The sequence below is a fragment of the Rhipicephalus microplus genome, chromosome 1, assembly GCF_043290135.1.
Source record: "Rhipicephalus microplus isolate Deutch F79 chromosome 1, USDA_Rmic, whole genome shotgun sequence".
In the NCBI taxonomy this organism is placed as follows: Eukaryota; Metazoa; Arthropoda; class Arachnida; order Ixodida; family Ixodidae; genus Rhipicephalus; species Rhipicephalus microplus.
In genome coordinates, this window is record NC_134700.1 from 215,231,294 (window position 1) to 215,253,344 (window position 22,051).

Sequence of the window (22,051 nt, forward strand, 5' to 3'; positions counted from 1 at the left end):
TTGACTTTTTTATATAAGCTCTCTCTTACGGGGTATCACGTACGTATTTTCTTGCCAAGCCTTATTTGTGTCTTTTACAAGCAGTTGTTTCTTACATCAGTGTCTCTTATGAAGGGGTTCGAATTGGTCTGGCAGTGCTGGAATGGAAAGGAGAAAGATAACTAAGGAAATTTTTCTTTATATGGCTGCCCCAGAAAGGTTGCCTGCGCAAGTCTTTCTCGTGGAAGTCTTAGTGCTCATTCACTCACACACACACATGTACGCACACACACGCACACACACAAACACACTTTCTCTCTCTGTGTGAAGAGCTCGGCCTTGGGTAAGTGCTTCATCTTAAATATTTCTCTGTTGTTTTTGCAATGCAGCTGGGGAAGATGCGGATGGGCATTCCATGTCGAGCGATAACGTGTCCACACCTACAGTGCTTTGATGCCTCGCTCTATTTGCAAATGAATGAGAAGAAGCCAACATGGATCTGTCCAGTGTGTGACCGGCCAGCCACCTTCTCGTCATTGGTGATTGATGGGTGCGTGGCTTTGTGTGCATTTACTTTTTTTTTTTTGGCCATGGCGAGGATGGCTAGACTCGCACCCAGTGCTGTTGAAATGGATTGCAGTGACTGTATGTTTTGAGGAACTGCACTGGCCCTTGAGAGACTGGGTTGCCATAACTGCCTTAGTCACGGGGAGAATGGTGCGACACTCCTGCAGTCCCGGTTTCCAGCCTGTTGCTGAAAGAGATTTCAATGCAGTGTTGCCTGCTCTCTCTTTAAACCGCCATTCTTGCTATGTCAGCTGTCATGACTGCAACTATTTTTACAGTGAGTCTCAGCTAAAATTTTTTCTGCTAAATGTCATTGCTATGTATTTTTCACGTCTTGTAAAGGTTTTGTGCAGGGCTTCACATATCCTAAAAAACACAAAAAACGAAGTACCTGAAAAAAATTAAGTACCATATTTAGTTGCGTAATGAATGCACTCGCACAATAAATGTATCCCCCCCCCCCAACTACTGTCGTAAAAATTCTTATTCCCCCCCCCCCCTGCTTAATAAACGCACCCTTTACATTTATCCGCTGTAGTCCCACCAACGGACACCTGGTGCCTCCTCACCCATTAGATCATTGGATCTCTTCCGTTTTTGATTACTTTGCCAACCCCCCTCAATCACCTATGCTCCCCTTCGCCCATTGCCGCCTGCTGTTATAAATGCATCCCCTACATTCATCCGCAGCAGTCCCACTAACTGACACCTGGCGCCTCCTCACCCGTTCGCTCTATTCAGTTCTTTATTACTTTGCCAATGCCCCTCAACCGCCCGGGCTCAATCCTTCCTCGACCTTGCTGTGTGTCTTGCTTTACTTTCGATCTGTGCCCGGCAGGTCCCTGGTCTTACCTGTGCGCCACAGCCAGTTTACAAGGAGAGTACAGTATCGCAGCTGATACCACACAGCCAGCGAGTGAAGGTCACCAAACTTCCTGCGACCCCCCCCCCCCCTTTTTCAGCCAACTTTCTTTGCACGCTCTTGGGTGCCCCTCGAGATCACAAGCAGATACCACTGTTGGGAGAAAAGAGGGCAGCCCAGGGACAGCCTGCAGAAGATAGTGCCATCAATTACAGAAAATTAGTAATGTGCAACAAATGAGCTGTTTCCAAACAGTGTACCCGTATGTAAATTGTTAAACATTGAGTAAACTAACCTATTTTTTTGCATTACTGCATTTTTTTCTTCTCCCAAAAAAGTTTTCATAAAATATACCCCACGTAATAAACGCAACCCCCAACATTGCCCAAATTTTTTTAGAAAAAAAGTGCATTCATTACGCGAGTAAATATGGTAAGTTTTTTTGTGTAGGTGTCATCAAAAAAGGGAAAAAGAACACCAGGCCTGCACATACCGCGCAGCACAGTGACAACGAAAGCCAGAAGAGTGGCCTTTTAGAGCCTTTGTTGAACACTCCTTAGCTAATTGCTACAAGCACGCTTGCAGGGAGCTTAATCAAGACATTTTTCTCATGTGAAAGTAAGTGAGGTGTATACTGTAGGCTCCTGCTGAAAGCATGATTATGCACTTTTTCACTATACATACCATTCGGCTTTTAAAGTAAAATTGTTCCAATTTCTTTATGCTGTATATGCTTGTGGGGTTAGTTTATTTTATGGAATCGTTTATAGACCCAAGTCGCAGGCTTCGAATCACATTAGGTTTGGATCACGCTGTGCCAAGCACTACATTTTTACCAAACAAAGCTGCTACCTGTTCCTGGCGGAAGGCCGAGCGCCAAGCTGCGCCAAACTCATTAAATGTCACCGCCAACACTTGAAAAGGTTTTGTACTGTTGCGAGGCCAACAGGCTTTGTCTTTGTGGTCTTGTTTATCTCTAAAGTCCACTGGCCTAAACTTTTCCATTGTTTCTTCATTTCTGTCAAGGTTCTGCTATACTTGGGGTATGGGTGATACCTGCAATACATGGAAGCGGTAATGGGAAAGCAGCAGGAAAGCTAAGGCTCGCTTGAAGTTGCTATCGCATACCTCCAATCCGGGAGACTCCCGAATTTTGACTGTCTCATCCGTTTGTACGGTTGTCATGAATATCTCCCGGAAATCGAAATTTCTGTGCGTGTTTGGCCGTATTGACAAAAGCGCATCTCAGTGTGCTCCAGTATTTTCGAGCCTAAACGTACAGTAGAATTTCAGTGATGCGAAACCGCGGCAGATACGAATTTGTGAAATTCCCCAGCCAAATTCCATTGGGCCTATGAATTCGAATGTTCCGAGCACATTTCCTAATTGCGGCAGGTGATACGAAATTTGATGCGGAAACCGTCGAACGAAGGCAGGGAGCAGCGTACTCGAAGCTTGGGAAGTATGCGTGCGACCTCGGTCGCTCTTGACACAATCGTGCATGGCTACGACGTAACTGACGGAACCACAAAAGTGTGCGCTCAACCAGTCAAAGCAACGCTGCTTTCCGGAAACTGTGGACAAAACTGCGGCAGATGCTATCGTAGATGGTATAAAACAATTTAGTTTTGAACACGCGCGTGCAGTCATGCGTACTGAGATTGTTAAAGGAACTACACTGTTTGCCTCAACCGCCGCGCCCTAAACCGCGGTCGCGGCGATGCTATACCGATTTACGAGTTCCGAGGGCCCGCGATTAAAGGCAGTCAGTACGTAAAAAAAAAGTCGCAGTTTCGCTGCTAGGGCGAAGCAATGAATGCGACAGCACACACTGAGAACGGCAAGCAGATCGAAACGTGCAGCATGCTGCTTACGCATAAATAACGCACGAAAACGATACACACAGAACAAGAGCGAACTAACGTTTACCGCTCGACACGTAATGCACTGTGTAAATAAGAACGATGCATGATACCTAATCACAGGTACCGATGAGTTCAAACGAACAAGTGTCCCAGTTGTTATACCTCGCTGTGTAAGAAAAGCACACGCTTTTCGCAAACTGAGCCTGTGTTGAGACCGAAGTGACCTTTGTGGGCCCGGCAACTGACGCAATTGTTCTTATGAAAGCCGAAGGCACACGATTCTCCCCACCAAAGGATATGAGCGCCCGCGCAAGCATCTACGCCTCCGCAAGGCAAAGTACACGTGAGAGATACGCGCACGTCGGCGCATCACAAGGTGGGCGCCAAGCGCGGGTGACTTTTTTTATTTCTTGAGTGTTCATGTATATATAGATAAATTTACATATACGATAAATCGCTGTCAGTATAATTGCCCTCAAAATGAAAAGGGGCCAGACGCGTTTTGGTGTTACTGTGAAAAGAATCTAGTAGTGAGCGAAGCTTTGACCCGCGCTTTTGCGGCAGCCAGCTCCACCGTCCCATCCGTTCATGTGTGTCCTAGGAAGACACACGCGAGTTGTTTTGACCGAAATAGATTCTGCTAGCTGTGTTGATCCTTTGGGACTCTCACCTTAGTGGCCGGGAAACCCTACCCTCGTGTGTGCGGCCACTCCAAGCCACTATAAGACCGATTGAGACCCCCCTTCCCTTCTTGTTTTTCGTGATGTTTCTGTTTGTCCTTGGTTTTTTTTGGTGCCAACAAAAAATAGAAGCAAATAATTCAGCGCACTCCCCCCCTCCCCCGTTGCGGAAATCTCCTGGATTCAGAATCCTTGAACTTGGCAGGTATGCTATTGTGCAATTCGCATTTGCTTGGATCACTTCTGCACTCACTGTTTGATCTAAGTGTTGGTTTGGGTGCTTGCAGGTTATTCATGGAGATTTCAATGAAGGCACCCAGTGATTGTACTGAAGTACAGTTCCATGAGGATGGCTCTTGGTCTCCCTTGGTACCGAAGAAGGAGACCCATGTCATCAGCAGTCCCAGTTCATCGGCAATGGCATCTACCTCCAGAAGCTCTGCCCCTTCATCATGTAAGCATGAGTTCTCTCTCTGCAGCTAAGTAGACTCAAATGACTTGGTTGCTATGTTTGGGTGAAGTTCCTTCACTCTAAGCACGCTTGTGTTAATGCATCATATACAGTTGAACCTCGTTATAATGTGACGGGCTATAACAAAATAATGGATATGACGAGCAAATCCTAATTCCCCTTGAAAGTCCCCATACAAACCAATGTATTCAAAACCTCGTTCTAACGAGGCAAAATTTGCCTGTTACGAACAAATTTTGTTAGGAAGTAAAATTTTGAGCCGATGTCACGACAGTGCACAACGCGAATTTGAGACGGTGCGCAACGCGAGAACTGTATTTAGCAGTTCAAAACTCCCGCCACGCGCCTTCCAGCAACGTGTGCAAAGCAGACGGGCACGCGCTGTTCCCGGAGGAGAGGTCGCTGCACGTGCGCCGCTTGGCTACCACCGACAGCGGAGCACTCCGCAGCTTCGCGAACCTCTCGCCCTTTTCTTTTCTTTTGTGTCTTCTTTATATTCTCCCTCTCCCCTTTCTCATGGCACTGAGGCGCGCTTCCTAATCTTACATACCCCCTTCGCCTTGAGTAACCGGTTCCTAGAGGGCAGCGCAACAGAGCGCCCCTTCTGCCCCTTCCTCTTCACAGCCACTTTCTCTGCAAGTGTTGTCGCTCACCGACGTGAGCCGCGTTGCTTTTGCGTGCGGCTTTCTTCTCTTTTTCGACCGCTTCCGCCTTATCTTTTATCGTGCTGCGCTCGTGATTCCAGCAACATGAATGCGCCAGGCGGGAAGTGAAAGTGCATAACGCTAGATCAGAAGGCGGCTATGATAAGAGCCGTCGAATCGGGGACCAAGAAAGGCAACGTGGCAAGAGACTTTGGCGTATCGACAAGCACACTGTCAACCATCTTAAGCAAGCAGGAGTCCATCATCGACGCTGTTGCACGTGGCGTGAAAGGAAGCGCTAAGAGGATGAGGGCACCTGCCTTTGATGCGGTCGAAAGGGCTGTTTCTAAATGGTTCTTGGATACGCGGGCCGTGAATCTGCCGGTGAGCGGCGCCTTGCTGAAAAGAAAAGCGAGAGACTTTGCCTGCATCATGGGCTATGACAACTTCGTAGCAAGTTCGGGTTGGCTCCAACGCTTCAAGGAGCGCCACGACATTGTCGGGAGAGCGGTCTGCGGCGAATCGCAATCTGTTGACGAAGCAGAGGCTACCAAGTGGGCGAAAGAAAACATCGTGCGGCTGCTAGAAAAATACAGCACGGAGGATATTTTTAATGCGGACGAAACCGCTCTCTTTTTCAAGATGTTGCCGCACAAGATGTTAGCCCTCAAAGGCGAGCCGTGCCATGGCGACAAACAAAGTAAGTTGCGGATCACTGCGCTACTTTGTGCAAACATGACCGGCTCTGAGAAGCTGCCAATTTTCGTAATTGGCAAAAGTGCATCCCCTCGTTGCTTTAGCAGCTCCCAGTCAAATACGTAGTCAATCGCAAAGCCTGGATGACCAGGGAGATTTTTCAAAATGTCTTTGCGAATGGGACGAGAAGCTGGCAAAGGGGAACCGCAAGATGTGCCTTGTTTTAGATAACTGCACCGCCCACCATACCGCTGCCGTGCTTCAAAACATCGAGCTGCTGTTCCTTCCTGCCAACTGCACAGCAAAAATACAGCCACTTGACCAAGGCATGATTATGTCGCTGAAGGCAGGTTACCGCAACCGTGTGATAGACAAGCTCCTGCTCAACATGAGGATGAAGCGAGACACCGATGTTGACTTGTACGCTGCGCTCGAAATGCTTCAGGCGGCGTGGATGAGTGTGACGGCGACCACGATCACAAACTGCTTTCAACATGCCTCATTTGCCGCCTCACCAGAGGCCAGCCATGAACCATCGGACGAGCCCACTGTGTCGGACGGTTTTGCCACATCAGACGAAGTCGCTGCATCATGGACGGCACTTCGCGACGCCGGTGTCGTGCCTGACATCGAGTCGTTTTGCGACTATGTGAGTGCGGACTCGGAAGTGGTGGCAACGGAGCAGCTCCTGGATGACGGTATTGTGTGCGCTGTCAGTGATCGTAACGAAACCAGTGACGATGACTCTGTCGACGAACAGGAGACAAACGTGCCGACGGCGTCGGAGGCATTAGACGCAGTGGACATACTGCGCCACTACTTCGGCGCTCACGAGGGCGGCGAAGATGGCTTGAACATTGCGGCCGCAGCTGAGCGAGCCATCGTTCGCATCGGGAAGATGCATCAACGTCTAATTACGGACTTCTTTGCAGCTAAGTCTGCCTGAAATGCAAGCTGTGTATTTTGAAGTGCATTAAAACAGGTGCATGACTTTTTCCTTTTTATATGGGAATGCGGTTACTTTGTTGCATACCACCGTGCGGCGGGATGCTATTTCGCCCGCTATTTTTTGGGGGTAAGTACAGTGCATAATATTTGCGGTAAATGCCCGCTACGGCTATAACAAAATATTGCTTATAACGAGCAAATAGCGGCAGCCCTCCAATTTCGTTATAACTAGGTTTAACTGTACATCTATTTCTTTTATTCACCTTACTAAAAAAAAGCTACATGGTTTCTAATATTGCCCATGTATAAGGATTAGATATGGAACTGATGTTGAATGGAAATGGAATGGTATGCTATGGAGAGAAAAAAGAAAGAGCTCTGTGTAGTCTATGCTGTTGCTTTCCCTTTCATTTGCCAGTTTGCCACTTTTGGGAGTAGTCATCATTGCAAAGCATACTTGCTCAAGAATGCTTTCTTTTTTTCTTTTTCTTTTTTGTGTTTTGTATTGAAGCTCAAGCCAATGCTGGGGATCGTAATTGTTCGGGCTTGTGCACGGGCAGCACAGCGGAAAAAGTAGTGCGATCACGGTGATCTTCAAATGTAATGCACGGGTGTCTTGAAGCGTGTTATGTCTCGTCTCTGCCGCAGCATCGAGGGAACCACAGGGTCGGCCGAACAAAAAGCCTCGTGTTGTGGTCATAGACTTGACGGCGTGCAGCAGTGATGAGGATGATGATGGTCGCAGTTCGGTGCCTACACCTGGATCCCACTTGGGTGCACCACCACCGCTGGTCTCTGGCATGGCGTCAGGTGGGCACTCTCAGTGTTCGTTGCACTGAAAGCTAGTGCCACTGTTTTGGATTTGTATTAGCTTCCGTCGTGTTCAAAAAGGACACTAAGAAGGCATATTAAGTTCGGTTTGATTTGTTATTTTTTTTACTTACACTGGAGCACATCAGTGCTTTTGCACTCCAATAAACAAATTCTTTCTGTCGAAACCAGTTATTAGTAGTCCCTAGTGGTGCTGCTCAACTTGAACCATTCGTGCCAAATAGAGGACGATGTTCTGTCTTTTAGCGGGTGCCATCTTGGTGTGCGCTTTTGCTAACCTAACCCCAACACTGATAGCAAAGCTGACCAAGTAGTACAAGAGGCAGCTGTCCTCTTTTTATACATCTATTTTTTTAATACCAGAACCTATGTACTGTGCAGCTATGTTTTGTGGTGGTGATAGCAGCATTTTAAATTTGAATAGTAAAAGTTTGCAGCTGTCGCTGCAAATGTTATGCTTGCGTCAAAATAAACGAAGCATTTTTTTAAAGAAGTAGTCTGTCTAATCGAGCGTTAGTAATATTATTACCATGTCATGGCAAACATTGGGGGTACCAGGTTGTCATTTGAAGACCAACGAATTATGAGGTTAGGTATAGTAAAACTTAGAGCTGTGCGAATAGCAAAATTTTGCGTGTTAAGTGAATTCATAAGTAAGGCCTAATGCCTTACTTTCGTGTGATGACTTGCTTGGGTGTTCCTTCCCGGTCAACCGCAGCACTTGGAAACTGTGCGGAATGAACCCAGCGTGCGACCGAAGCAATTGACAAGTGACCAAGAAAGACCTAGTTAGCCGATGCAATTGATGTGATGGCCCGGCGTTCAATAAATAGCATTGCCACTTCACGAGCTGTGCCGTTGCAGGTAGCGGCAATGGCAACAACAGTGAGCTGAAGACAGTTTGCGTTGGCGAGAACAGCGTGGTCTGACAGCTGTTTTGGCACTTGGAATATTCTCCTATTGTATTGAAATATTGTGGTTGCCGCAAGGCTCTTGATTGAAAAAGTACTTTTTAATTAAACTTAATTACGAGCTTTTCAGTTCAAATTTAATTATTGAGAATTTTTTTAAAGGGCTGCATGCAAGACTGACGCAACCACTTGTTGAAAGTACTTTTTAATTAACCTAATTACGAGCTTTTCAGTTCAAATTTAATTATTGAGAATTTTTTTAAAGGGCTGCATGCAAGACTGACGCAACCACTTGTTGACTCTGAGTAGAAGATCCAATTATGCGACTTCGAATTATCATGAGCAGACTGTACCTTTTCCTTTGTCTGGTGCCGTTCTTCTTTGTCAAAGATGTCCTCCCAATGGCACCTCATCTTCAGTGCCATCAAAGGCGTTTGAAATTTGGCATTTCTTGGTAGCGGCGGCATGGCAAATGAGCGCTGATGGTGCCTCTGGGGTGCGATTCTCGTGGTGTCTGATTTTAGTGGACATGTTCACTTCGGCCGAGCGCGTTCAGATAGCAAAAAAAAAAAAAAAAAGACCTGAGTCGTGCTATTATGGCACTCTTAACCACGTATTGAACCCGCCAGCACATTCTCGGCATGAAAAGAAACTTAATGGACAAAATGTACAGCAATAGGACTTGTAAAGGAATTTGACTGCTCTGAACGTGCGTATGATTGTGTTGAAATGTTTGAAGAGCGATGCAGGAAATGTGTAACGACCTTCCAGGGGCATCAGACAGGCGGCTACCTGATTCAAGGGTAAACTAATGGAATTGGAGTCCATGCACGGCCTCGTAGATGTGTGACCAAAAGCGGATTTCTGGGGGCAGCATTCCTTGTGGCTAACACATTTTTTCTCACTTGCATTGAGAGTTGTGAAAGCTACGGGGCATCAAAGTGACGTTAAAGAAAAAAGACTGGAAACAGGCGGCGTGCTGCTTGCCAGCTCCTGCCAATCAGAGGAGGCCAAAGTGGACACCTTGAGACTAGTTCCCCAGGAATGGAAACGCAAGCCTCGGCCATTTGTTTATTTATTTGTTTATTTATTTATTTATTTATTTATTTATTTATTTATTTATTTATTTATTTATTAGTACTTCAAATGCCCCGTAAGGGGTATTACATGAGGAGTAGGTGTAACTATTACATGGTGGTTTGTATAGATGCCTTGAAGGATGTATGGCTGGAGTGGTGCACCACATCGTCAGGAAGACGATTCTAGTCCTTTGCAGTCTGAACAAAAAATGAGTTCGTGCTAGTGGTAGTGCGGGCTGCTGGGGTATAAACTACTTTAGGGTGGTCATGATGGTGTGAAGAACGATGCAAGGGTTCGATATTAGCCTGTTGACATAAAAGGTGACAGAACTTAATAAAAAGACATAATCTGGAAGTTAAGCGGCGCTGCTCAAGGGTTAGAAAATGAAGACATGGTTTCAGTTAGGTGACACTGGTATGATAACAATAGTCTGAAAGAACAAACCTTGCCACACAATTTTGTAGGCATTCCAGCGCAAATGAGAGGTTAGTTTGATGTGGGTCCCTAACTGAGCAAGCTTATTCAAATTTTGGCCGAAGCAGTGTTAAGCATGCTAGTAGTTTTACCGGGGGAAGAACAACGTGCAGGTTACGACGCAAATAGCCAAGCGTGCCATTAGCCGAATTTGGGATGTTAGAGATGTTAACCGACCAAGCAAGTTTATTGCAAAAGGTAATGTTATTTTTTGCAAAGCTTCGTGAAAACGAATCGAGAAAGAGGCATCTGCATCAGGTGGCCGATAGCATACACCGATAACGGTTTGGGGGTACAGATTAGTACATAACACAAACAAAATTTCGAGTGGTGATGTAATGTTAATGATCTTGCAGGAGAGGCTATGATGGAAAGCTATGAGAACCCCACCGCCTCTTTTACTCTCACGGTCATGTCTAAAGATGTTGAACTCTGGAAAGATTGAACTGAGCTCTGTATCTTCGATGGTTGAATTGAGCCATGTTTCAGTTCGTACAAGTTTGCAGTCGGTGCTCGCGAGCAGATTATGAAGCTCGTCACGCTTCGACAACATGCTTCTTACGTCAGTGTAAAGAAAGGATAAAGAGCGAAGGGTGGGTTCGTAGATGAGATAGCAGGTAGCTATGAAGTAGATATAACGCTTTCTGTTTCGTTATCATACTTGTTATCACATTTGAGGTTGTAGTGTAGTTGAAACGGCTTCTGAAATCCTCTGAAACACTTAGATTTGAGCCTTTAAGTTGTTTAGCATTTGAAGGGACCTGCTGCTTCTTGATGAGGCAGCAGGTCAGTTTAGCAATAACTGGTCTGTTTTTAGAAGCATGGTACTTGCCAGTTCTAAGAGCCCGCTCAATATCTGTGGAACTTATTCTGATGTTCAGCTTCGTAGTGCAGACGACCTCAATGACTTTATCTTCTGATTGCTGTCATGTTTCGCGCTCGCAGTCAGCAATACCAAGAAATACAAGATTCGAGCGGCGAGCTGCTGTGTTCCATGTGCACAGCATCGCAGCCATCTGGCAGGGGTAACTTCCAGCTTCTCCAAACCGCATCCACTCCATATACAGGCGCTTGATGGGGTTCTTAAATGGTTTATTTAGGCATGCACCAAGAGTCTGCAGCTGGGATGTTATTGCAGGATGAGGAGGAGCTCTGTGTCGGAGTCGTGCAGGTGTAGCTTCACAGAGTCAACCAGGTGACACCGAATTGCTGTGAGCATGAGTGTCTGTGGGAGCCTCAGCAATGCTCCGTTACTTCAAAACGAAGTCTGTTCTTTCCTGTTCAATGTAAAAAAACATCATTTTCAGCCCCGGAAGCCTTTTAAGCTGCTGCACGTAAAGAGGACTTCTTTCTGTTTCTCCCAGCTGTGAATGCTTCACTTGTTTATGCCAAGCTGCTGCCCCACAGCACAGCTACCTCTGTTTCACTCTTCACTCTTCTTTTGAAAACAGCTGAATACTGGTTTCATGGTCCTGTCTTGGCATATAATTCTAGCTGTTGTGAAGTTCATTAAGTAATATCAATGGTTTATGTTGCATGTAAGACTTGGGGGGTGCTATTGCCCCTTGTAAAGTCATTTGCGTCTCGTGGCACACGTGTCTCGCAAATAGGCCATAGTTAAGGGTTAGCGGCCACTGAGTGGTAGGCGGCGCAGCGTTTGCACGTGATCTTCACCATCATTATCGTTAATGTGCTAGTGCCAGAATTGATGCCTGGTAGCGAGGCTGGGTGGCCGGGCAGAAAATATTGCCAAGTCTCTTAGGCGTGGGGCGGCTGACCCGAGCGATCGTCTCTCGTGATGGGCCTATGGGGACGGCACTGCGTGCCTTAGCCTGTGGGCCTTAATGGTGAGTCGAGCGTTCGCGATTCTGTCTTCGTGTTACCTTATTTGTTATGTTGATTGCATGTATAGGAATGTTTGGCTGATGTATAGGATTTGGCTGACGAAATCGCCAATGTAATATAATGATATCAATGATCTTGGGTTTGTATCAACCTCGTCTGCTGTGTCTGTGTTTTCTGAGAGTGTGCTCTTTTCGAGACCCCACAGACTAACACAACATAACGCAGAAGCCTGATGATGATCATAGCATTGAACAATGTCAAAACTAAAACTGTGAATTTGGACTAATGTTCTTGGGATCTATGTATAAGATGGGGTAGAAATTTCACACCACAATATTTAGAAAAAAAACCACTATCTATACGGGGTTTTCTACGGCATGTAGGCATTGGTTTTGAGCAATGTGGGTTCTGTTCTCAAGGTGTCAAGGTGGTTCAACCTAAAACCTTGCAACCACGCTGATCATTTTCCTTTTCTTTTTTTCTCTGTACAGGGGGCCCCCCATCAACTCCACTCGGTGGGGCCCTATCCCCACCTCCTGGGTCTTCGTCTTCGTCAGGTGGTACGGCACCTCTCATCTCTCTGCCCTCGCCTTCATCATCTTCCTCGTCCTCCTCCTCTTCATCATCATCATTCTCGAGCATTCTAGGCCCTGCAACAGGGCCTCCCCTGGGTCCCTCACCATCTTCATCTGTTGCCCCAACCGTGCCACACTCCGCCAGCACAACAGGGGCCTCATCATCGATGCACTACTCGACTCCTCCCCTGGGCCCCCTGGGCTCAGCCAGCAGTTCCAGCAGTCGCCTCTTGCCCTCCAGCGGACATGGGAGCACTGCGTAAGTACCACGGCTCTTAGTCTTGTGAAGTCTGCCATGGTTAGCGATGTGGCCACTGCTATTGTGAAGGCGAACACCGAAAATCACAAGTGTTGGCACTTGTGGTCTCACTTGTGGTCTCACTTGTGGTCCTCAAGTCGTACTAGATGTGGGCACATGCCCCCAAGCATTGTCAATTCAAGGGTGCTGTACCGATACTGTGATATACCGTATTTACTCGCATAATAGGCGCACTTTTTTTTTTCAGAAAATCCGGCTCGAAGTCAGGGGTGCGCCAATTACGCGGGGTAAAATTTTCGAAAATTTTTTCAACTCTGTTCTCGCGCTTTAAATCTGCACACTTGTCAAGTAAAAGGCGACTTTATCGTTTACCAATTAATTCAGCATAAAACAAACATACCTACGTACCTTTTAATGAACAAGCGAGAGCCGTCAACTGCACATACACACGTAAAATTTATTTACACAAAAGTCATTGGTGTTCCTCCTTTTCCCTATTTGGAGTCCGAGTGGGAGAGCACACATTCATCCTCGCCGAGCGGGGATTCGTTTTTGGTGTCCGAATCATCCGCACCCCACATGTCATCCTCACTCGCATCCAGTGCGTTCGAGATACCTGTCTTCTTGAAGCTTTTCTTGACGACTTCGTCAGAGATCGGCCGCCATGCTTCCACAATCTAAGCGCACAGCATTTCCACAGGCGGCCTTTTAATCTTACCACCTGGAGTCAGCTGATGTTGTCCTCCAGCCATCCAGGTGGTGTACAGCCTTTGAACATTGTCCTTGAAAGGCTTATTCAAGGACCCGTCGGAAGGCTGCAGTATCGATATGAGGCCGCCTATAATCACTGCCAGATCAGTGCGCAGCTCCTTTAGCTTATCTTGTACGCGATCTACTAGGTGCCCTCGAAAACTGTCCATCGCAAGCATGGACGGGAATAACAGACCACCCAGACGCCGACCCCAGACTGTTTTCACACAATCCACCATGAGCTCCGCGCTCATCCAGCCTTTTTCCTTGACTCTGACGTAGATGCCTTGAGGGGATTTTGCCTTTGGGAGCGTCCTACGTTTAAAAATAACGTAAGGCGGTAGCTTACGCCCATCCGCTGTCACCGCCAGCATTACGGTGCATCATTGTTTATCAGCGCCAGACGTTCTGACGATGACGCCCCGTACACCTTTCTCCTCCACTCAGGTGAGAGTGGGTGAGAATGGGGCAGTCAACAGGGTTATTTGTACCGACTGGCAACAGGGGCAGCTTAAGGGGGGACACAGGTCTTAAAAGGCCGAAAATCGCAAAAAAAGGGACTTTTTGAAGTTGACATTTTCGGAATCTGCAACTATTTTTGCACTTACCTGAGAAGTTTCAAGCTTCTCTGCGTCATTATTTCTGGCACAAAATCAATTTATAACACCCCCGCGAGATGAATCTGAGCACAAATAGACGCTAAAGTTTCGCTTTTTCCACGCCGAACCGTTGCTGTTACACACGAGCTATCGTGGTTATCTTGGTCTCGTTTGGAAGGGTCGTTCTTCATCTTCAATTTACCGCCACCAGTGGCTCGCCTTGCTCATTGGTTTTTTCAAAAAAACGCGTCATTGAGAAACGCCACCGCATGATTCTATTGGCTGCTTGGGGCACGTGACAAAACCTGGGCGCCCGATTGACCAAGTGGCGTTTCCGGTGTTTGCTTTTTCATCGTGACGCGCACAGACATGTGCTATTTTGTCATGGTGCTGTCGACCTCCTGTCGCAGTAAATAAGTTCCTCGCCGCGCTAATTTGTGAAGCGAGTGTGGCGATCGTTTGTTCGCCGAGAACTTCAGAAAGAGCCCTGCTATCACTCAGGACAGAGAGGATAGCAAACTCGCGGCGTTCAACGGCGGCCGCCGAGTCACTGGTGTAGGCCTAACTCACGTACGAGCCTGTCAATTGTCGACAATGTCGCTGAAAGCGGCCGTGTTTTGGACCTTCAACAGTTACAGGACGGCAAGTAAAAAGCTATGATAGATAGCAATCTTTGCAACGATGGAACGGAAGCGCAGTCTTATAGCTAAACGCGTCGATGCCGCGGGTTCTCCCCGTCTGACGTGAACTGCGTGACGGGTCGCCAGAGTGGAGTTTGCCGCGTATCGGCAAACAGCAGGAAATCAATCCGTTTGCGGTGAACGTGCTCGCCGCCCGCGCAATGAAGGCTACTGGCAACAGGTGAAGTGTTTGTAACGATGCGTTCGCAAGGATGAACATATTGCGCCGCGGCCTCCACTCGAAAATGTGACAATCTTACGTGAAAAGGAAGCTAACACCTCGCTGCTCTTGGAGCCTTCAAATTGATGAGTGAGTGCACGAGTTTGGTCCACGACATCAACTCAATCTGGACAAGCCGGAAAATCGATTTATTATGGGACGGATCGTGGATTACACATGCACATTCGTCGCACTTAGGCGTCACCGAACTAGTAAGCGGCGTAGTCGACAGACGAGCCGAAGGTGGCCGCATCAGCTCGCAAGTGTGCCTCTGCAGAAAACATGCAGCGGGCATTGAAAAAACGCCATTTAGGTGATGCAAAACAGAAGGACTACATGCCTGGTGCCTACTGAGAAAGCTGAATTTGCAAATTATTGTAAATAAACAGCTTTTCCATGGTACTGTCTGCCCAAAATGGACTTGTTGTGTTTTTGCATGATTTCTCAGGATTCGAATTTTGCTGCAGTTGCAAACTTGTCTAAAAGATATCTCTGCTTCCAGAGAAGCTAGGACTGTCATTTTTGTTGCGACATGTAGCTGTATCTTCACTTTATACAACGATAGGTGTGAATTTTTGATGGGAAGATGGAAGCTTGAGATTACAAAATACGTGAAGAGAGGCTGTGTGCCTGAGGCCATGTTTCGAGAAGTAGATGCTTAAATTGGCAGCATTTCGTTGCGCATTGCAAGCACTTTTAGGATCTTCAAAAAACTTAATTTTTACCAGAAATTTGAGCAATAAAGTGGGCGTGTCTGCAACACTGAAGTGCAGGGAGTGACAAACCTTGCTAAAATTATCAAATTAAAAAAGCACTCCTATTGTTGTGTATATTCTGAATTCAAAGTGGTGCACGTGTTTGACAATACTGAGAAGGCTGTAATGCAGGCTTCTCAATATGACGTTGGGGTTGTGGCAGCTTTTTTTTCTCTCGTTTTCTTATTTCTCCTTTATTTATGAGGATTTTGCCTTCAGTTACTTTTTGGCATGCTCACCCAAATGTCAGAATTCATAGTTATAATCAATGTGGGCATTTTTGGGAGCGGGCTATTTCTCCATGCCAAGCCGACAAAAGCTGATAGTACACCAGTTTCTTATTTCTATAACCGATACATTGTTAGCACTAGTATCGTTATAAATGGGTGGACTGTACAACATTCAAGGAACGCAACCTAGAATCTTTGCATTGTATTAGGCTCTGTTCTTCGATTGTTGCCCGTTTCTTTACATGCCCAGGGAATGGCCCATGCAAATGATCTTACATGAACCTCACAAAGCACAAAAATCAGATTCAAAAGTTACCGTTCAGTTCATTCATGGCTCTTTCTCAAAATGAAAAAATGCTGCACTATTTTTACTTGTTTCTCATTTAAACTAAGGGAACAGCATTGTATTTCGCTTCGCAAACTCTGATCCTCAAGCAGAATGCCTCATTTATGTCCAGCTGGTATATAAACTGAATCCAATTTTAAGTGTGGAGTAAGGGGCCGAGGTGTCGTATGCTGTTGTTATTACACTGTCGTCACTTGGCTTAACGCAGGCAAAACCACATATAGCATAGCATATTGAGCATGCACTTACACCAAAGAGAATTCTTCTTCCTCATTTTCTTCGATGATGGCATTTAATCCGTAGCACATTAGAAGCCTGGGCTGTCTGTCGTACGTTGCCGTTGCTTGGGGTTACACAGGAAAAACCACGTCTGAAAATTTGTAAAGAGGAAGCAAGTGACAAATAGAGAGAGAAATAAGAGAAAAGGCTGGAAAAGATGAGGGAAGAAGGAAGAAAAAAGAAAATTGGAGAGAAACAAAGAATGGCTGTCCAGCTCAGCACTTTCTATAGACTTGGCACCATTACTGCGAAGCTGCCTGAATTTTTTTTCCAGATAGTTGAAACTGTTGTATCCGTGATGCCATAATTCACATTCACTCTAGCTCCTTCGGTATGTTGCTGTTTGCATACAGTGCAACAACTATCTGCTTCTTGGTGCCTGGTATAGTGAATCACCAGAGCCAGCAACAAGTCGTTTAGAACAAGCACAAACAAACGAAAAGCAAGGCATGGCTTTGGCACTGCACCACCCTACTGCACAACTGCTCACGATGATGAGAATGGGGATGTACAGTCGCCCTGCCGCGGTGGTCTAGCGGCTAAGGTACTCGGCTGCTGACCCGCAGGTCGCGGGTTCGTATCCCGGCTGCGGCGGCTGCATTTCCGATGGAGGCGGAAATGTTGTAGGCCCGTGTGCTCAGATTTGGGCGCACGTTAAAGAACCCCAGGTGGTCGAAATTTCCGGAGCCCTCCACTACGGCGTCTCTCATAATCATATGGTGGTTTTGGGACGTTAAACCCCACAAATCAATCATGGGGATGTACAGTCGAACCCTGCTATGAGTGCCGCTTCAACAAAATTTCCTCTACAACGAAAAAATCACGATTTCCTGTCAGCAGTCCATAGGAGGCAATGCATAAATATTGTCGCCACAACGAACACATTTTTTTCTGCTGTCCCGCTCCAAAAAAATTTCACGATGCAATTCCAGGCTCAGATATTTATTGCTATACAAGAAAGCCAATCTTTAACACTGATGCATTTTCAGAACCTGAAAATACGTCGATGAAGTCTAAAACACGCGTGGGCGCCGCCATTGGTTGATAGTGATGGCAATGAAACTGCCGACTGCCCTGCTTCTGCCACTGGCTTGCTTTCGAGCCGCAGATGATCCGAAGCTGAAGCTCAGTCGTTCATGGTTTCAGTCACGCAGCTGCTAAATGCAACCGCGGAGCGATGTCTTTTCAGATTTTAATGCTTATCATTTTATTCGTGCTTGCCCAGTGTGGTACCTAATCATAGCATCGGTTTGTCCGCATTATCAACCAAATCAGCTAGCCGCAAGTGATGGATGATAAGAATGGCATAGAAAAAGGCAAAAGTCACCGCTCCACGATACCCTGCCTCCATCACGGCATCTTGTCGGATACATTTTGATGGCGGACAGCTGCTGGTGCTAACGTGTTAACGCCAATTTGAAGTGTTCACACAAAACATGAAAGTTCAATAACATGTCTAAGGTGATCTTGTCGCTTGAATACTGAACTGTTTTCTCAAAGGTTTTCCCAAATGAATCGTAGTGAAACACGAAAATACTGTTTTGAAACATACCGGTTAACAGTGACGAAGTACATTTTTTTTGTTTAGTACTTTTGAGCTATTTTTGATTCCTCCAGAAAGTGAATGACTGCACGCGCTGCAGTGGCTTGTAGCTTTACTTTTGGCCATGGACCCAAGATTTTTGCAATTGATAGAGGTCGCTTATCCAAAGAATTGAGTTTTTGTAAAAGGTTTTTTCGAGGTACGTCATGATTTTTACAATGCAGAAGAATGTGCTCCACGTCTTCTTGAGCTTCTTCACATGAGCAGGTAGGACTGCCAGCTTTCCTTATTCTATACAGGAAGGCCTTCAAGTAGGCTGTGGATGACTGTTTCTACCGATCCGCTAACCTTTAACGGAATATTAAATTTTACACCAGGATCAATGTTATACAACTGAGAGTTTTGCTCACAATTTTTGAACCAGGTTTTAATAGACAGTCGATAGCTCAGCTTATTTATTAGACATCGCGCATCGCTCATCGATAGAGGTAGCAGTGATATATTGTTTTCTTTATTTGATGTGCTGCATGTGCAATGTGATTAGCTATGTCGTTTCCTGTGATTCCACAGTGGCTTGGCACCCACTGGAGCATTATGGTGTGGTTTAAATCTTTTGCTATAGCGTGCGTCTTCCGTATTTCATATGCTAGCTCACTAGCTTTGTTGCCCAAGCTGATTCCTTTTAAAGAAACTAATGAGGACTGTGAGTCGCTGATAATTACTCATCGTAGTGGACCTGACTGTAAACATCTGAAGTGTAAAGCACAGAGTATTGCATGGAGTTCTGTTGTGGATGTTGTGAAATGGCTGAGTTTAAAAGCTTTTCTCACTCGGTATGCAGGTACAAAGAATGCCGACATAGAGCTTCGATTCAGACATGATCCGTCGGTGCACATGTGATTATAGTCTCTATAATTAATATAAAGATGTGTCAAAGTTAATTGCTTTATTACAATTATAGGCATATTATTCTTACAATTTAATCCCGGAATCGAAGTTGTAATATCTGGGATAGAGTCGCCATGGTGGGTGGGATGCACATGGAGGCCAGTATTTGTGCGTAGGCAGTACTCTTGAATTCTACTATAGTTTTATATATTGCAGCTGATCTCTCCTGAATAGCTTGGCATAGGAGATGATTAGCGTGTTGAGTTGCCAACCGAAGATAATGCCGACAAGTTTCCGTTAATCTCATAGCATGGAAAGTCTGTTGACGAGACTCCGCGATTACCAAAGCACTGGCAGACGCTCGCGGCACACCAAGACATATACGAAGGCTTCTGACCGACAACCTTTGAATCCTCTCCTCTAAGTTGCGTGATATCCCATGTAAAACCGGGGCAGAGTAAGCTGTTTTTTGTCGAATGATTGCTAAATGTACACGCAGTAAAGAAGAACATGAACTACCCCATCTCACTCCGGTCAGTCGACGTAATATATTGATTAGGGACTTGACTTTGTCCTCTAATGATTTTATCTGTGGAGCCCAAAACAGACGTCTGTCTAAAATAACCTCAGAAATTCGTGCTGTCGCAAACGTTGTAAGGGCTGAGAGTCTATCTGAAGTTTATTTCCTTGTGAATGGAAGTACAGATGTTTTCTCATGAGAAAGAATCTGCTCTTAAGAAAGTCATTGGTTATTGTCAGCCCATCTTGAAGTTTTTGCTGAACTGCTTGAATGCTCGTATCTGATGCCCAAATGCACAGACCGTCTGCATATAGGGAATATTTCAAAGTAGTGGGTAAGAAATGGGATAACTCAGCCATAATGCAATTAAATAAAAATGGGCTTAGTACACTACCCTGTGGAACTCCTTGACTAACTTTATGCTCTTTACTTTTACCGTCAGCTGTGTCAATGAAGATTTTCCTGTTTTTTAAGAATTCTGCAATCCATCTTGGTGTTCTGCGAACTATTCCCAACTGAATTAAACCGTGTAGTACATGAGTGTGGCTGGTTGTGTCAAATGCTCGCTCTTTATCTAGAAATACTGCAACCACAATTCTTCCACGGCTCCTCTCATGATCTACATAAGTTACAATGTCTAGAATGGCATCCATGGTGCAGTGGCGTTTACGAAAGCCTGCCATATTTTCTGGAAGCACGTTTGTACATTCCACCCACCACTGAAGTGTAGCGTCGATCATTTTTTCCATAAGTTTACAAACACAGCTAGTCAGACTGACAGAACGGAAAGAATTTTTGGATAAAGGTGTTTTTTTGGGTTTGAGAATTAGGACCACTCTTGCAACTTTCCAGGAGGACGGAAGGCTCCCTGTTGTCCATGCATCATTAAATATCTTCAACAAAGTATTTGTGGCCCCAGGACCCAGGTTTCTTAATGCTGCATATGTTATCCCATCAGGACTAGGTGCTGTCTTCTGTCTGCACTCTGCAAGTGCGTTATTTAATTCTTTTAATGAAAACGGATGATCTAGGCCATCATGATATCTATTAAGAGAAAAAGTAATCAATGCTTTAATATACGCTACAGACTTAATGTATTCAGGCGTATGCCCGACTGCACTTGGTCGTATAATATGCTGATGAAATTCGTCCGTAACGGTCGTTTCCGGTACATTCTTCACTAAAGCTAAGGCTCTAAATGGTTGTTGATGTATTACTGTCCCACGTAAAGAGCATAGAACATTCCATAATTTTGACTCGGGTGTAAGCGGCGTTAGCGAAGTGCAGAATTCCTGCCAGCGCTTTGTGCCTAGTCTATCTAGTTGTCCGCTCATGCGGTCATGTGTTTTTTGGCAGTCGCGGTAATCTTCAAGTAGACCCGTGCATCTGTATTTTCTTTCAGCTCTGCGGCAAATGGCCCTAAGCCTTGTGTATTCAGCGTCTACTCCAGGGTAACCTTCAGAAATTTTAACGAACTTGGAACACTGGTTTAATTTGTTTTCTATGAGTTATACTAAGCTGTCAGTGTCAGTAACAGTATCAGCTTGGTGTGACATATGATAACGCAATGCTTGACAGTTAGTTATCTTTGCTGAAGGTCTATATTTAGAAAAGCATAGTTGTGGATGCTGTATTAGGATAGGTAAATGATCACTGCCCTTTGTTTCAATGTCTGTTCGCCATGAAGCCCCAGATGCAATATCATGCGAGAAGAGCGTGAGGTCTAGGCAACTTGAGTAATTGAAACCCCGTAGGAACGTCACTGAACCATCATTTAACAAGCACAATGAACTATCCTGAATTGCTTTTTGTAGGTTCTTTCCCAACGATCGCAGTAGGCACTTCCCCACATGACATTGTGAGCATTGAAATCTCCGCAATATATCACAGCTTTCGTGTCCGTCTGAAAAAGTGCTTTCAATGCAGAAAGCGAGATATTTGTGGAAGGCTGGAGATAAACGCTGACTATTGTTTTTACTCGACCAAATCTAATCTCACATGCTACATATTCTGGATAATCCGATTATGTAGCATTCAACTGTACTAATGGCAGTTCTTTTCTCACATATATCACCACTCTGCTTGGTCCTGTAGATCTAGAGGACATATACACTACGTAGTTCGCTAACCGAAAAGTGTCTGTCCCGGCCTTTGTAATACATAATAGCACTGGAAAGGAGCTCTGAACCACAAATTTTCTGAAGTCTGCACACTTAGCGCAAATACTATTCGCATTCCAATGGAAGATCGCGGCATGTTGATAACATTTATTTATGGTGTTCATGTTTGGCTCAGGCGTGTCATGCTGTTGCATGCGACCGTAGATAATGTCATATTGATATTGAAGAGAAGCCGCCTTGTTCTGCGGGCATCCAGAGAACGAAGCAGCATGGGGCTCCTTGCAATTGGCACACTTAGATTGTGTTATCGATTTGCAGTTCTTGTGATGATGGTCTTCGGCACATATTTTGCTGCGCCTTGTTCATCGGCAGTTTTTCGCCAAATGCCCGAACCTCTGACAATTATAGCAGTGTCTTGCTGGGCCCAGATATT

At 45.6% G+C, this 22,051-nt stretch overlaps 1 protein-coding gene across 7 annotated transcripts in view; it reads left to right on the plus strand.

Moving 5' to 3' along the window:
- The window catches only part of Su(var)2-10 (E3 SUMO-protein ligase Su(var)2-10), a 128,277-nt gene that overhangs the window by 68,214 nt on the left and 38,012 nt on the right, over positions 1-22,051 (plus strand). For all 7 annotated transcript variants that reach the window (XR_012894644.1, XR_012894643.1, XM_075891306.1 and 4 more), the window contains 4 exons: positions 369-529; positions 4,241-4,407; positions 7,362-7,523; positions 12,346-12,688. Coding sequence is in view for 5 of the 7 variants with exons in the window: in XM_075891306.1 (XP_075747421.1) it covers positions 369-529; positions 4,241-4,407; positions 7,362-7,523; positions 12,346-12,688 (833 nt within the window). In the remaining 2 variants the exon portion in view is untranslated. The remainder of the gene's footprint in view (positions 1-368; positions 530-4,240; positions 4,408-7,361; positions 7,524-12,345; positions 12,689-22,051) is intronic.